This window comes from Trichosurus vulpecula, chromosome 5 (genome assembly GCF_011100635.1).
Source record: "Trichosurus vulpecula isolate mTriVul1 chromosome 5, mTriVul1.pri, whole genome shotgun sequence".
Classification (NCBI taxonomy): domain Eukaryota; kingdom Metazoa; phylum Chordata; class Mammalia; order Diprotodontia; family Phalangeridae; genus Trichosurus; species Trichosurus vulpecula.
Genome location: NC_050577.1, coordinates 294,558,637 through 294,573,221, shown reverse-complemented (window position 1 = coordinate 294,573,221; position 14,585 = coordinate 294,558,637). Strand labels below are relative to the sequence as shown.

The following is a 14,585-nucleotide window of genomic DNA, read 5'->3' as shown; positions in this document are numbered from 1 at the left end:
CCTCCCCCAAATAAACATCCGCCCCCTGGGGATCCCGGACCCGCCCCGCTCCTTTCCTCCGGTCTGGAGCCCTCGAGAGGTGTGTCTGTGTCTGGCTCTCCGGCTGCGAGGGTTTGCGTGTGTGAGACACCGAGAGCGCGGGAGCAGGAGCGTGCGGGCTGCCGGCCGGCGAGGGTGAGGGTGGGGGGGCCGCGTGCGCGCGCGCGCCAGCAGCAGCGGGGGCGCGTGCGCGTTCTCCCCGTCGCGAGCCGCCGGAGAGCGAGGCCCAGATCGAGGCTGAGAGCGAGGCTGCCGGGAGCCCGGCGAGGCGAGCCCGGCCGAGCGAGGACAGCGCGCCAGGGGCCGGCCCGCTGCGCACGCGCACGCGCCCCCGCCCGCCCTCGTGTGGGAGTGTGCGCCCGCCTCGGAGAGTCGCGCGCGCGCGCGGGGGGCGGGGCCGCCGGGAGCCCGTGAGTCGCGATAGTCGCGCGGCCGGTGGCGGGGCGCGGCGCGGCGAGCGTGTGTGAGGGCGCGAGAGGCGGCGGCCTGTCGCGCGTGGCCCGGAGCGGCGGAGGAGGCGAGGCGGGGCTGGCGGGCGGCCGGATGGCGGAAGGGGTCCAGGCTCAGCCGCGGCCGCCGCCGCCGCCGCCCCCGCAGCCCCCCGCGCAGCCCGGCCCCGCGCGGGGCGTCAAGCGGGAGCCCGAGCTGGAGCCGCCGCCGCCGCCCCCGCCGCCCGCGGGCCCCGGCCCCGCCGACCCCGGCCCGGGCAAGCGGCAGCGCACCGACGAGGGGGCGGAGGGCACGGGGGCGCCGGCCCAGGCGCGGCCCGACGAAGGGACAGCCGCAGCTGCGGGAGCCGGAGCGGGAGCTGGAGGCAGCGGCATGCAGGTGAGCGGGGCGGGGCACGCTCTCGGGGGGCGGGGCCGGCGGAAGCACCGGGCGGGGGGGGGAGCGGGACACACCTGGGGGGCATCAGGAGGGGGGCATCTGGAGGGGGGAGCAGGACACTTTGGGGGGCACCTGGAGCGGGGAGCGGGACATCTGGAGGAGGGGTGCGGGACTCCTGGGGGGAGGGGACATCCGGAGGGGGGAGCGGGACACCTGGGGGGCACCTGGAGCAGGGAGCGGGACACCTGGACGGGGGAAGGGGGTCATTGGCGGGAGGGGGATCCAGGAGAGGAGGAGGGGGACCCTTGGTGTAGGGGACCGGGACACCTGGCGGGGGAGGGAAGTGGGGCATCTGGCGGGGACTCCCGGGGGGGAGGAGGGGGGCATATCTGCGGGGTGGGGTGTGGGGCACCGGGGGGGGGCAGCATTTGGGAGGGGGCCTGTCTAGGGGGAGGGAACACCTTGTAGGGGGACATCTGGCTAGGGGGCAGCAGGACACCTACCTTGAAAGGGGGGGGCCGCTTGATTTGGAGTGTGCTTAGATTTTGGAGGGGCAGCTGCTTACCTTTAAGTTAGGTAAGGGGATGCTTACTTTCGAAGGCACTCATCTGGGAAGAGCATGTTGTTAAGGGATGGGAATACCTGGCTTTTAAAAGGATACCTGGTTTAGGGAAGGGGGCTCTTGGTGGGGCAGGTTTGGGAGGGGGGCATCTGGTTTGGAAGCTGGTTGCTCAGATATTTGGAAGGCAAGCTAGCTCTGTAGGAAGGGATGCTAGCTTAGGGAGAGGAGCACTTATTTTTCCATGAAGGGACTCCTGTTTTGGGTGAGAGCTATCTGGTTTGGGGGAAAGAATCATCTGATTTGAAAAGCAGAATCTTTGGATTTGGGAGGGAAGGCTAGGTTTGTGGAAGAAAGACATTCATTTAGGGAACATCTGGTTTGTTAGGGGCAGCTGATTTTGGGGTAAATAGAAGCTGGGGTTCCCAAATTATGTAGGGAATGCTAGTTTTGGGAAATCTGACATTAGCTTTGAAAGACACTTATTTGGGGGAACATCCTTTTTGGAAAGATACCTTTTTGGAGAAGGGGACATTTGGTTTTGGAAAAAGGGAGGACACCTCGTTTTGGAGGTGGAGCACCCAGATTTTGAAGTTTGGAGGAGGGCTCCGCTAGATTTGGGAGTCACTTGTTTTGGGGGAGTTATGACGGTGATAACCTTATTTGACGAAGGAATTTTCTAGTTTTGGAGGGGCACCAAGGCTTTTAGAAGGAACAGCTTTTTTTTGGAAGAGGGGGATGTTTGGTTTTGGTGGTCCTCGTTTTTGAAGAGTGGTGTTTTGGAGGTAGTGTGCTCAAATTTCAGGAACTGCTATTTTGAGGGCAATTCATTTTTGGGGAAGGGACCCTTAAGAGGGAACATTTATTGGGGAGGGAGTTCCCAGTCTGGTGGTGGGGGACTCAGTTTTGGAAGTAAGTGGGTGAGGAGCCCTTAATTTTGGGTGGGTTATCTAGTTTTGGAAAGGGGAATGAAGGGGAATTCTCATTTTGTATAAGGGTACCTGATCTGAAGAGCAGGAGGTGTTGAGGGAGGGAGGGTGAGAGAGAGAGAGAGGGTGAGAGAGCGAGAGTGAGCCCTGTGTTGGTGTGTGTATAGGGGTGGCACCTAGAGGATCATGGAGACATTGAAGAATGAAAGATCAGAGAGAATGAGGCCGGTGGGGGCAAAAACTCCTTTGGCCATCCCCTTCCTCCCTTCTTGGGGAAGGAATGGGAGTAAGCTTAGATTTATTGCTTGGGAGTGAGCAGATAAGCAGGGGGGATGGGGAAGGAGGGGCTGTTGGGGCTGTAAGGGCTTGGGTACCTGGGTCAGAGGGTCTATGAATGAAGGAGGTGGAATCAAGGAAGTTAGAGAAGAGAGGGATGGAGAAGAGACTCCTAGAGAGAGTAGAAAGGGGATGTGGCTTAGGCTGTGGGTTAAATCAGTTGTGGGACTTTCAGCAACAGAAGAGTTTGGTAATGTGGTCACAGCTCACTGAGCCTCCTTAACTTGGAGTAGCACGTCTGCTGAGACTGAATCAAAGGACAAGGAGCAACCCTCCTGTGCCAGGCTTGGTGCATCCATTCTGTTTGGACATACAGCCAGGCTTCTCAGAAACTCCTTTCCTACTTCCCTGTCTTTAAGCCTGAAAGGAAGTTTTCTGGACCTCCAGGATTCTGAGAGGAGAAGTTAGGGGTGGAAAGAGTGGGAATGTGGTGTTTGGTCTGTGGCAGTGGCTTCAGGGAGGTCGTGGTCTGAGGTCAGAGCCAGAGCACTTCGTGGCTGGGGAGGGGGGCACGGTCTCAGATGGGAAGTCTCATTTAGTGTGAGAGGTGAGGGGGTGCTGCTGACTGTGGTGTTCACCCTGAGTGTACAATCAGAAGTTGTTCAGACTGGCCGGTATGCCTTAGAAGTTTGGGCAAACCTTGACCGCTTTCTCTGCTGTGCTTCCTCATTGTTAGAGCCCTCAGGCTTCCTGAGTTACAGGAATTGCTGTGCCCATGCGTGGTATTTTTCTGTAGGATTCTCTGCTCTCCTTGAAAGACAAAATCTCTAATATATAATATAGAATGTTGATTTAAGGGAGGTGACCCATTTGTCTCCCTACAGTGCCGTGGGGTCCCAAGAGTCCCAAGATTGAGGGCATTTCTTCTTACTGGATTCTCTTGCTTGGTTTACCTGTTTTGCTCTGTCTTTGAACTTTAGCAAGGAGAAATACTACAGGGAGCCATAATAGGATCCTGGAAGCAAACTAGCAAAAATGCAGCGGCATATTAGTCCTGGTGGCTGAGGTGTCCCATTGTTAGTGTGAAAGCTGCACATTGAATGCTTGGAACTTTGACAGGGGGCTTGGCTCTTAGTTTCTGTAGGACATAGTTCCTTTGGTCACTTGAAAGATTTTTTTTTCTTTCTTAACTTCATGGAGTAATCTCTCTCAAGACTGGCTGAAGATCTTAAATTTGTTAAGTCCCAATGTTCTGGGACTTTGGGGAGATGCAGGAGAGGAAGCAGATTGAGCAGTTTATGTTCCCATTCTAACTCTCTGGGTTTTTTTCACTGATGCTTATTTACATATTTTTTTAGTTCCTAAGGGCTCCAGTTATTTTAGCCCAAAGGCATGTCAGTCATTCAGCCTTTGCCAGTGTCAAGCTCGGTGCTAGGTGCTGTGTGGAATACAAAGAGGTTCCTCTTTGTATAGAAGCTCCCAGAGGGTCTGTCTGGACCGAGTGGTAGGTATAGGGAGTAGATCACCCAAAGTGGAGTGGAGAGCTAGGAGGCTTTCTCTTGAGCCTCAGAGCGAACATTTCTGGAGGAGGAAGAATTTGAGCTATGATCAAAGGAGCCAAGGGGGAATAGCCCAACAATTATACTTAACCCCCTGTGGCTCTTCTTGGGTAATGACAATGATAATAATTCTCTTCAGTGTTTTATATGTATTTACACACACACACACACATATATATATATTTATGTCGTTCATCGCCTTTTCACATAGAGGGGAAATTGCATGGGGTAAGGATGGAATGATCCCAGAGTTTGCGAGCAGAGGCGCAGTTTCAGATTCTAGCTTTACTATTAATTTTATAGCCTTAGGTATGCCAGTTTACTCTTGTGGGCCTCAGTTTCTTCATCTGTAAAATGAGGGGCTTGGATTAGTTGATTCCTAAGGTCCCTTTCCACTAACCCTCCCTAATTTATTAGGCCATGATATCAACTCAAATAGAAATGGGGCCATTAAACATCAACAAGGATGCCCATGAGCTGCATATTGACATGGTAAGCCATGGGCTCGCTGTGTCTGTATTCTAGTGTATTTTTATTTATTTTGTCAAACACTTCCCAAGTCTGTTTTAATCTTGTTCTGGTGGTACTGTGCGTGGCCACCTCTCCTTTAGAGTATGATTTTGGCAGTGTTGGGGATGAGGGCATCTGTCTTATTGACCCTCCAGGCTTCGTTGTACCAGGCTTTTTTGTTATGCGGGTAGAGAGCATCAGGGACCCTCCAGTTCCACTCCCTCATTTTACAGATTTTGAAATTGAGGCTGACAGAGTTTAAGTGACTTGCTCAGGGTCACACAGCTAGTAAGCATGTGAGACAGGAGTCCAACCCAGGTCTTCCTGGCTCCAATCCCAGTGGTCTATTCACTTCACCACCTACCACCTACCTGCTTGTGTCATACTATTTTTACATGATGAGGCTTGGGCCTAGGCTTTAATTTATATAGGTGACTCCTGGGGGAGGTGCAGGTCAGTCAGTCACCCTATATGTATTATTTATGCTAAGCACTGTGCCAAGCACTAGAGATATAAAGACGGACAAAAGACAGCCCCCTGCCCTCGAGGAGCTCCCAGTCTGGTGGGGGGACACCATGCAAACAACTGTGTACAGATCAGCTCTGGAGGAGAACTGGGAGGTGATGAGCAGAGGGAAGGCTGCCTGTGGAAGGGGAGGTTTGGCTGGGACTTGGTGGAAGTCAAGGAAGCCCAGAGACTGAGGGGAGGAAGAGGATGTTGTCTGAGGACCCAGTCTCACCAGGTCTGCAGAGGCACCTTTTCTTTAATTAATCTCCCGAGAGAGTTTCCTGGGCCTTGAGAGGTTAAGTAACCTGCTGGGGGTGGCACGGCCAGTATATGTTTTGTCAGAACTTGAACCCAGCTCTTCCTGGCTTTGAGGCCACCTCTGTGTCCATAGTGCCATACTGGTTCTAATGTTATAAAAGGTGACGTGTGTATAATGCTTTAAGGTTTATGAAGCCCTTTAAATATATTATTAGTTCATTTGAATGTTACATTTGCCCTGGTGGGGTATATTACAGATAGTTTAGTCCCTGTTTTACAGAGGAGGAAGCTGGGGTTCAGAGGATTGCAGTGACCTTCCTTGGAGATGGAGTTTGGACCCGGGCCTCTGGGGGGTGACTCGGCTACTCCTCTTCTTTCCACTCCACGTGAATGTACGAGAGTGCAGTCAGACTCTGCTGCTTGTTACCCATTCAGCCCGTGGTCCTCCCTGAAACATGCCCTAGAAGCTTGAGTGCTTGGTGGTCACCCTTGTCAGGGTGACCTCCTGTCATTTGTTTTGTACAGCCCATGTGGGCCCCTTTTCCTTTCAGTGACTCTTCTGGATGCTTTTTTATGCCCAAGTGCGTGTTGGGGCCAGTGTGGGACGGTCCTTGGTGTCATGGTGCAGAACTCTTGACCAGTGCTCACTGAAGGTTTTGAAGGGAATTGAGTTGACTCTATTTTATCTTGATTGTACAATATTCTGGTGAAATTCATAGAGAAATCCAGAATCCCAGGGATGAAGGCACCTTGATGAAATCCTCTAAGCGTCTGAATGATAACAGTCACAGGATGTAGAGCTTGTGAAGGGGCCTCAGAGACTGTCAACCTCCTCATTTTGCAGATGAGGAAACTGAGGCCTAGAAGGGGGAAGTGGTGGTTGGGCCAAGGTCCTACAAGTAGTAGGTAATACAGTTGAGGTTCAACCTTGGTCTTCTGACTCCAAACACAATGCTGTTTCTGAGACAGCCGAACCCCCCCCCCCCCCATCCCACTTCACAGATTGAGGAAGCTAGAAAACAATAATAAGTTATTTTTTAAAGCATTGAGTGGAGTCACAGAATTCAGAACTCTAGTTTCCAAGACCTGGGGGTCAGGTCTTTGGGCAGGTGAAGGTGTGGTATCTAGTTGGATTAACTATCCCTTTGCAGTAAATCTTTAGTTTCTATGTAATTTAGGAGAGTTGAAATAATCCAGATTTATGTTGTAATCTTCAGGTTTGGAATATATCCTCAGAAGAGAGCCAAATGATTAGGATCTCAGCAGATCCAGGCTTCAGTATGTGAAAGCCTCCAAAAGAGGAATGGCTGGAAAAGGGAATAAGAGCAGTCCTGCTGGTGCCATAGGATGTTCTACAGCAGAGCTGAGGCGTTCCAGGGAAGAAGACACCTTGGACTACTGAAATGTGTTTGAGGAAATGGACAGTTATGAAAGGGGAAAATGTACCTGGAAAGTTTGTTTTTTAATGATTCATTAGTGGTGTAATTCACTTTCCTGTAACACAGTGACCTATGAGGTGCCTCTCCTCCTGCCCCCCAATTTTGTATTCTTAGGACCCAGCAGGTACTTAAGAAATTAAGAAATATTTGTTGAACTGAATACAAACCAGGTAAATTAGGAACCTAATTTAGGGAAGCCTCTGAAGGGTTCTTAGCTTGACAGAGGCAATCTTTTCTTTTATAAAAATGGATCTTCTTAGAGAAATTTAATTTTTGATTTTTTGATTTGTAAAAAGGTAATGTAACTTCTAGTGGACCTATATCGTAGGTAAAGCAAACCATACCTGTGTTGTTAGAGCTTTTAGGGCAAACTCGTGTGGTGTGATAGAGAAGAGCAATTCCAGACTGCATCTCTTTAACAGATGGATGTCTTTGTGCTTTACATCACCACTGCTTCCTTAGCCAGCCATCCCTGGTAACAGGAACACAAAGAAAGGGAAGAAAGCGTTTCAGCAAACCCAGGCAGCCCCTCAGCTCTCCTCCAGTCCCCTGGCTCTGCCTAGACGGAGGAGGGAGGAAGGGAGGTGTGCTTTCTCTCCGAAGAGCTCTTCCATTTCCTATGTCGTGGGAGGTCTTTCCTTCTTCCTGGGTTTGACTGGGGAGAGCTTTTGGTTTTTGGCCTTGGCGAGTGGGCTGGAAACACATCATATTTTACTGGTTTTCTTTTAAATAACATTATAAACAACATCTTGCTAAACTTTATGATCCTTCGATTCATCAGGGAATGACATTTGTTTTGTAAGTGGAGAAACAGAGGCCCTGTGAAGTAGAAATGATACCAGGATTCACAAGGGAGATGGATAGTGTGGAACTAAGACAATCTGTGTGAGGAGTAAAGGAGGGTTTGAATTCCTTCACCTAGTATGAGTGCTTATTAAATGTTAGACAGTTAAACTGAGGGTACAGAGGTAGAAAACTGTCCTTCAGACCTTTACCCAGCCCTAACTTAGCCAACTTGGAGCAGCACATATTGTCCTGTTTCTTCTGATCCACTTTTTTAGGGGTAAAGGGAGGATAGTGTTGCTTATGGCAGCACCTGACTGAGTCTCCCTACAGTGGTGGTGAGACCATAGGAGTTTGTGGTGACTTCTGGCTTCCTTGGGTGTGGGTTGGGATGTAACCTGTGCCACCCTAGGTTGGAGTTTTTTCTCCCTCATAGAACTTGTATTCTAGTAGGGGAGGCGATAAATGTCCACACATAACTTGAACACAGGTGTGTTGTGAAGATAAATTAGAAGGGGATTCCAAATAGAATTGTTCCTCAGGATGATTCCAGGTGTTGGCCTTCACTGAAGTCAGCTTCTCTTGTGGATTCTAGTCTCCTTGTCTTACAGGTGAAGGCAACAGAGGTTAGCTAGCTTGGACATCTATCATATTGTAAAGAAAGCTGGCCTGGGCCTCTAGCTTGTTGTACCTTGAGTAGCATTCCACTCATCACTCTTCTGGGGTAAACAGGGATTGTGAGAACATGAACACAACTGCATTCAATTAATATTTGAGCTCAGAAAACCAAGGATCAGACTGCCTTGGCCTCCACCCCCCTCCCAGCTACCTCCTTTTCTGTTTTCAGAGAGCCTTCCTTCACCTTTAACTCTAACATCAGTGGAAGCTGATACAGCCTTAGAATTTTATCCAGGACCTGAAGGGTTATAGTCTGCATATGTACCTGTAAAGCAGGCCCAAAGATGGAGCATCCCTGAGAAGAATCTGAAGAATAGCCTAAGAATGATAAAGAAGTCTGACGACCCCTTCCTGTTGTGAGGCTATCTAGGAATTCTAGCTGAACACTCATCCAAGCATGGCACAGTGACAGAGCCTTCAGAAATCTGCTGAAGAGAGTACCCTGTCCCTGCATTAGTACCTGTGACCAGAGCACAGCCAGCTTAACATCTGACGCATCCTTCCCAAGCAGGAATCTTTCGGGATCTTATACCCCAAATCTGGAATCTTTCTCCTGAAAGGAATAAGTCTGGTATCCTGCCACTAGCAAAAAGAAATTAGATGTGCCAACACACCAGCAAATAAAAGAGACTCTTTTGTGATGACCACCTTGCTTGTTTCTGGCTCTCTCAGTGGTGGCACTGGATCCGTGAGCTGGCCTTACTTTAGGTAGATGATTTGAACAGGAAGTTGTAAGTATGTTTGGTAAACCCCCATGGGGCTTCCAATCTAGTAAGGCCCAACTCAGACCAACATGTTATCAACAGAAAGAGACTAAAACTTCATCACTCTTAGGGACTGGGAAAATGGAGGTGTGGGGGTGGAGAGAAGTTGGGGTTCTGCAGGAAGAAAGGATTCAGGCTGTCACCTCAGGAACTAAATAAGTAAATGTCCAAACAGCAGAGTAGAGTTACAAAGAACCTGAAAGTCAAAAAGACCCAAGTTTGAGTCTTAGTTCTATCATTTTTTAGCTGAATGACTTTGGACAAGTCACTTAACTTTTGATTTGTCCATTGATTCGATGACCTCCAAGGTCCTTCCCATCTCTGATTCTGTGAATAACTTGATTGTTAGAACTTGACTTAATAAGCTCATTAATGGGCAAAATAATTAGTTCAAATTTATAAAGCACTTTAAAACTTAAACAAATTTTCTTGACCGGTAGGAGGTAGACAGTTGATGTATTATCCCCATTTTACAGATAGAGAAAATGAGGGACATAGAATCCAAGTAACTTTCCCAAGGTTACACAAGCCAGGACTCAGACTGAGCTCTTCTGACGTCAACGCCAATCTCCTTTCCACTGCATCACACTTACTTGCCAGCCTAAGTAATCAGAAATTGTAAGAGCTGAAGAACCAAAGAACTTAGGCTCAGGACCCACCTAGATCCAAACTTTAGAAGCAGATTTGTTCTCTCTCCAGATTCTTCAGCAAAGCTGATGCTTTCTTCATTAGAGCTAACGAAGTGATTTAATGAACATCAGGTATCAGACTTTGCACTTGCAGCCACTTCCCAATCCACTTTACCAACCCCAAATTATTGAAATATGTCCTAGATTCACATGGCAGGCCTGATGGGATTTGGCCCCATCCAGGACCAAGCAGCTTTATACAGCCCTCCTAACAGGATCAGCACCACTCAAAAGGGATTATCCAAACTGATCAGAGATGAATTAGATAATGAAACCTTAGCCAAGTAAGCTGCCTGCTGGTATGGAGATGGAAGGAGAGAAGAAGAAACCCAATGCTTCTAGGGGCTCCCATAACCATTAGTATGTACTCAGTTCCTCATCCCATCTGTTTCCTCAGACTCCACTTATTACCATTTGCTTTCCATCCTCTATGCCTCTTTCTTCTGGGCCCATGTTTGTACCTAAATAAAGGCAACTGTGCCTCATAGCCTGAGTAGAACTGCCTTCATATATGGAAACCAACAAAACTTGAACAAACCTACTTGCTCAAGTCACTGTGCCTTTGTGAGTTCTGGAAATCATTAATGCCTGTGGCATCAAGGTGGAGAATTACCAGCAGAATCTCTGTTTACCTACAGAGTGATGCATGGAATGCTGCTCTGGGTACTACAGGCTGGAGGCCTAGGCCGGCTTTCTTTACAAGCAGATCAGTGTCCCATCTCTGGCTCCCTTCGTTGCCTTCACACGTCAGCTTTTTGAAGAGGCAGCGATGGTAAGGAGACTGGAACCCACAGGGGAGGCTGACTCCAGTGCCCACCAAAACCTGGAGTCATCCAAGGAACGATTCAGTTTGGAATCTTCTTCTAATGGTATATTCACAACATACTTGTGTACAAAGCCTCTTTTGTGATGTTTTGGTTAAAGAAAGAAGCGAGAGAGGCAGTTTAAGGTACACCTGGGTGCAGGTATGTATTGGCGTGTGCTGCTTCAGTGGTTTTGGAGTGTGGCTATGAGATGATCCTTGTATTCTCCATGAGACTCACTTTGCTAAACTGTAGCCCTAACCTTTTCCTCTGTTCCCCTGATGATTCTTCTATGATATAACTGACTTCTCTCAATTGAAAAATACAAAGCTGATAGCCATTACACAATGTTAATGTAATTTTTTCTTTCAGGTTTCTTTTCATGTTTGAAGAAGTGAGGAAACTTGATTGAATCTCAGTTTTGAAGGCAGATATTGTAGAGTTGCTGTAGGTACCTGCCTTTCCAGCTTCTCATCCCCAATCCCCTTCCTGCCAGGCTGCTAACTGTCCCCCTCTTTATGCTACTTTTTTTTTTAAAGAAAAAAAATCATTTTTTAGTTAATAAGCATTTAACAGTAATCTGACCTACTTACTACTAGACCCTTTCATCCCCCACTGAGCATTAATAAATACTTGTTGACTGAGCAAAGGAAAAAAAATCAAGCCTGCAAAATAAAGCTCTCAGTACTATTAACTGCCCAAATCTTGATTGTAAAGAAGAGGTAATTAGCACGGTTTCTTTATCATAGTGGGGAGAGGGGGGACCACTAAAGGGATCTTGCCAGTACAAACTTCTTCATACAGTCTCTTGACTGTTTGATTGATAGGAGCCCGTTTTGGTAGGTAGGCTGCACTTCTTTTCATGGTGGGCTTTTTGCAAAGACTTCTTATTGCTGGATGTGATAACTGCAGGAAATATTTCTTGTAGCTGTGACCCCTCCAAGGAGTACCTGCGAGTGAGGTGGCTTTCCATTTACCTTCCACTTTCTTTTAGAGCACGAACATCAAGATTGCTAGGTTCAGCTTCTTGAAATGTATGTCCTCTTGTTGGTCATTAGTCAAAGATCTTACATTTAGAGTCCCAACAGTCAGATTAGTGTTTGTTGACAGTCCAAAAGCTGTCCTTCGTGCTACTCTGTCATAGTCACTGCTGGAGTAGAAGGGGCCCAGTATTGTCTGTCTATCCACTCTGTCACCCAGCTGCCGTGATTGCTTAGATTGCCGTGACACCCCCCCCATCCCCCCCCCCCCCCCCCCGCCAAAAAAAAAATTAATTGCCAGGTGAACAATCCACTGGTAAGATGTGTGTGTGTGCTCGCACGCGTGTATATACATACATGTATAATACGTGTGCCTCTCCTGTTTTTGTCATGTGCTATAACATGTCTGTAACATGGAGATAGTGCCTACTTCACAGGGTGGTTTTGAGGATTAGATATGATAAGGCGTGTAAAAGTCTTGGCAAAATGTAAAATCCAATTAAAATGATCTGAGTTCATTTGCCTTTTAGCATTGTTTTTTGTTCACATGATTGTAGTTATTGTTGATAATGCTGTTTTCCTGGTTTTGCTTCACTTTGCTTTAATTTGCTCAAGCCTGCCAGGTTTATGTGGTCTTCATTTCTTACATAGCATAGTCAGTTATGTGCCAGGAGCCATGTGCATGTAAGTGAAGCCGTCTGTCCCTTCAGGAAGCTTACCTTCTAATATGTGCACGCATGTATATCTATGCATGTATATATACACAGTCTCTGCAGAATATATACTCAATGGATACAAGATAGTTTTGGGCGTGAGCAGACTAGCCGCTTCGAGGAGCAGGAAGGGCCTTTTTAAAATTTCTTGTTGAAGGTGGCCCTTGGGCTGAGTCCTGAAGGAAGTGAGGGATTCCTAGAGGTGAGGAGGGAGGGAGGGCTCCAGGCATGGGGACAGGGAGGAAGAGGAGGGTAGCCAATGTAAAGCCCAGAGATGGAAGATGGAGTTTAATGTTTCTAACAGCAGGTAAACCATTGTGGCTGATGGAGAGAAGAATTGGGTTAAAAGACCAGAAAGGTGTCAGGAAGCCAGATTGTGAAGAGTGGTTTATATTGTCTCTCAAAGGTAATAGTGGTTAAAAATATAGTAGACAGATGTCACTTGGATGGCTTTGGGGAGGTGGATGTTTTGGAGTGGGTCGAGGCTTGAGAGGAGACCAGAGAGGAGGCTGTCGTAGTTGTGGCCAAAGTGAGAAGCTGTGTGACTGAACTAGGCTGAGGATTGTGGGAGGAGAGAGAAGGGGATGGAGACTAGAAACAAGATTCTGTTGTATCCTTCACTCTGATTTATCAGCCACTTTATTTTCAGTTTTTTGCTACAACAAAAAGTTCTCCTACGAATGTTTGGGTGTATGTATATATGGCCTTTCTTTTTGTCTTTGAACTTTTGGCACCAGATCTTTGTTCACTTTGTCCCAGGTTAGATCTTTCCATCACTTGGGTGTTCTTTTGTCCTGTCTTCTTGGCACTGCTAAACTATGTAGGGCCTTTTCGGAGAGGAGCCTCTTCTGGGGGAGTCTCTTGGACTGTGGCCTCTGAGTAAACAAAGCTAGGCTCTCCTCTAGCTTCTTATGCACAGATGTGACATCCAGCTGTTGCAGCTGGAAAGCCTAAGGCACCAAGAATATTGATATCTGCCACTCAGGTGACATTCTTGAATTACTAAATGCTGATAAGCCTTGTTTTCCTCAGGGTAGAAAATGACTATGGAAGTTTAGAATTTTCGCATAAGGTGAATTCTTGGTTTTTACTAAAACCTCATTCCTTAGCTAATTCAAGTTCTCAAATAGAGCTTTCTGGGGGTTGTTGTTTTTCCCCCTCTTCTTTTAATGCTGGCTCTTAGGTTTCCTCTCCAAAAGGGGAAAAAAAAAAGTGTCTTTGTATCAGGTAATTGGAAACTTTCTTCCAGGGTTGTGGCTTTTGAGGCACATGGTTTATTTCTCTTTCTGGCTATGTTGGTTGTATCACATCATAACTGCTTCTGCTACAATCAAAGCACTTTTTAATTTGGGGAATGGATGGAAAAAGTTGGTAACTATGTGAGGTGGAGGGTGGGCAGTAGAGTGGTTTTAACACGCCCAGCCCAGCTTTTGGGGTGGTGGTGGGTAGGGAGGGATCAGGGGCAAAGTTAGTATTTCTAGAGGCTGTGCCCAGATGTTGGGGATTGCCAGAATCAGCCAACTCAGCCTCTGGGAACTGGGATCTTGCTGCTCTTGAGCCATGGCGCTGAGGCTTATGGGAGGTTGTTCTTACTGGTTTATTTTGGGAAACTTTTGCCACTGGAAATTGGCAGCTGTCCTGGGGGAAGGGTAGCAATTGCTCTCGGCTATAATGATGTCTTGCACTATTCTTACAAGGATGCTCAACTCAGGGGTGTGTGGGCTGTCGTGAGACACTAGGGCTTTGGAGCCACTTTTCCTGGAAACTGTTGGGACTTTATAAATGGGCTTGCCCCATTTATCTTGGATTCTTTAGGCAAAGAGGTAGCCCTCCTAATGTGACTTAGAGACAGCTGTGGTAGAATGAAATGGACACTGGCCTTGAAGTCAGAGGATCTCATTCAGATCTTGCTTTTGCTTCTCATTAGCTACTACGCAGTGCTGAGCCTCACTTTCCTCATCTGTAAAATGGGAGTGCTATGATTTCATTGTTTGCCCCTTAGGATCACGGAGGTAGAGATGGATGAGACCTCAGAGGGCATCTAGTCTAACCTCTTCATTATAGAGATGAGGAAACTGAGGCCCAGGGAGGTTCCCTGTGCAGCATCACATAGTTCAGCCTCATACAAGTAGTAAGTGTTGGGGTTTTGCTCCAGAAATGCGAGTAGTTGGAACTGTACAGAAAACTGTTTCAGTTCACTCAGTCGTGGTCATTTTTCTGTTCCGTTATGGTATATTGGAAGGAGCATAGGAGTTGGAGTCAGAAGACTTG

At 47.9% G+C, this 14,585-nt stretch overlaps 1 protein-coding gene across 5 annotated transcripts in view; it reads left to right on the top strand.

Annotated features, from left to right (window-relative positions):
- The first annotated feature begins 805 nt into the window (after positions 1-805).
- RBFOX2 (RNA binding fox-1 homolog 2) overlaps positions 806-14,585 on the top strand; it is a 316,535-nt gene continuing 302,755 nt past the window's right edge. For 2 of the 5 annotated variants that reach the window (XM_036760986.1, XM_036760987.1), the window contains exon 1: positions 806-867. In XM_036760986.1, coding sequence (XP_036616881.1) covers positions 862-867 — 6 coding nt within the window. In that variant the 5' untranslated portion in view covers positions 806-861. The remainder of the gene's footprint in view (positions 868-14,585) is intronic. The other 3 variants (XM_036760984.1, XM_036760985.1, XM_036760982.1) reach the window with 3 other exon arrangements.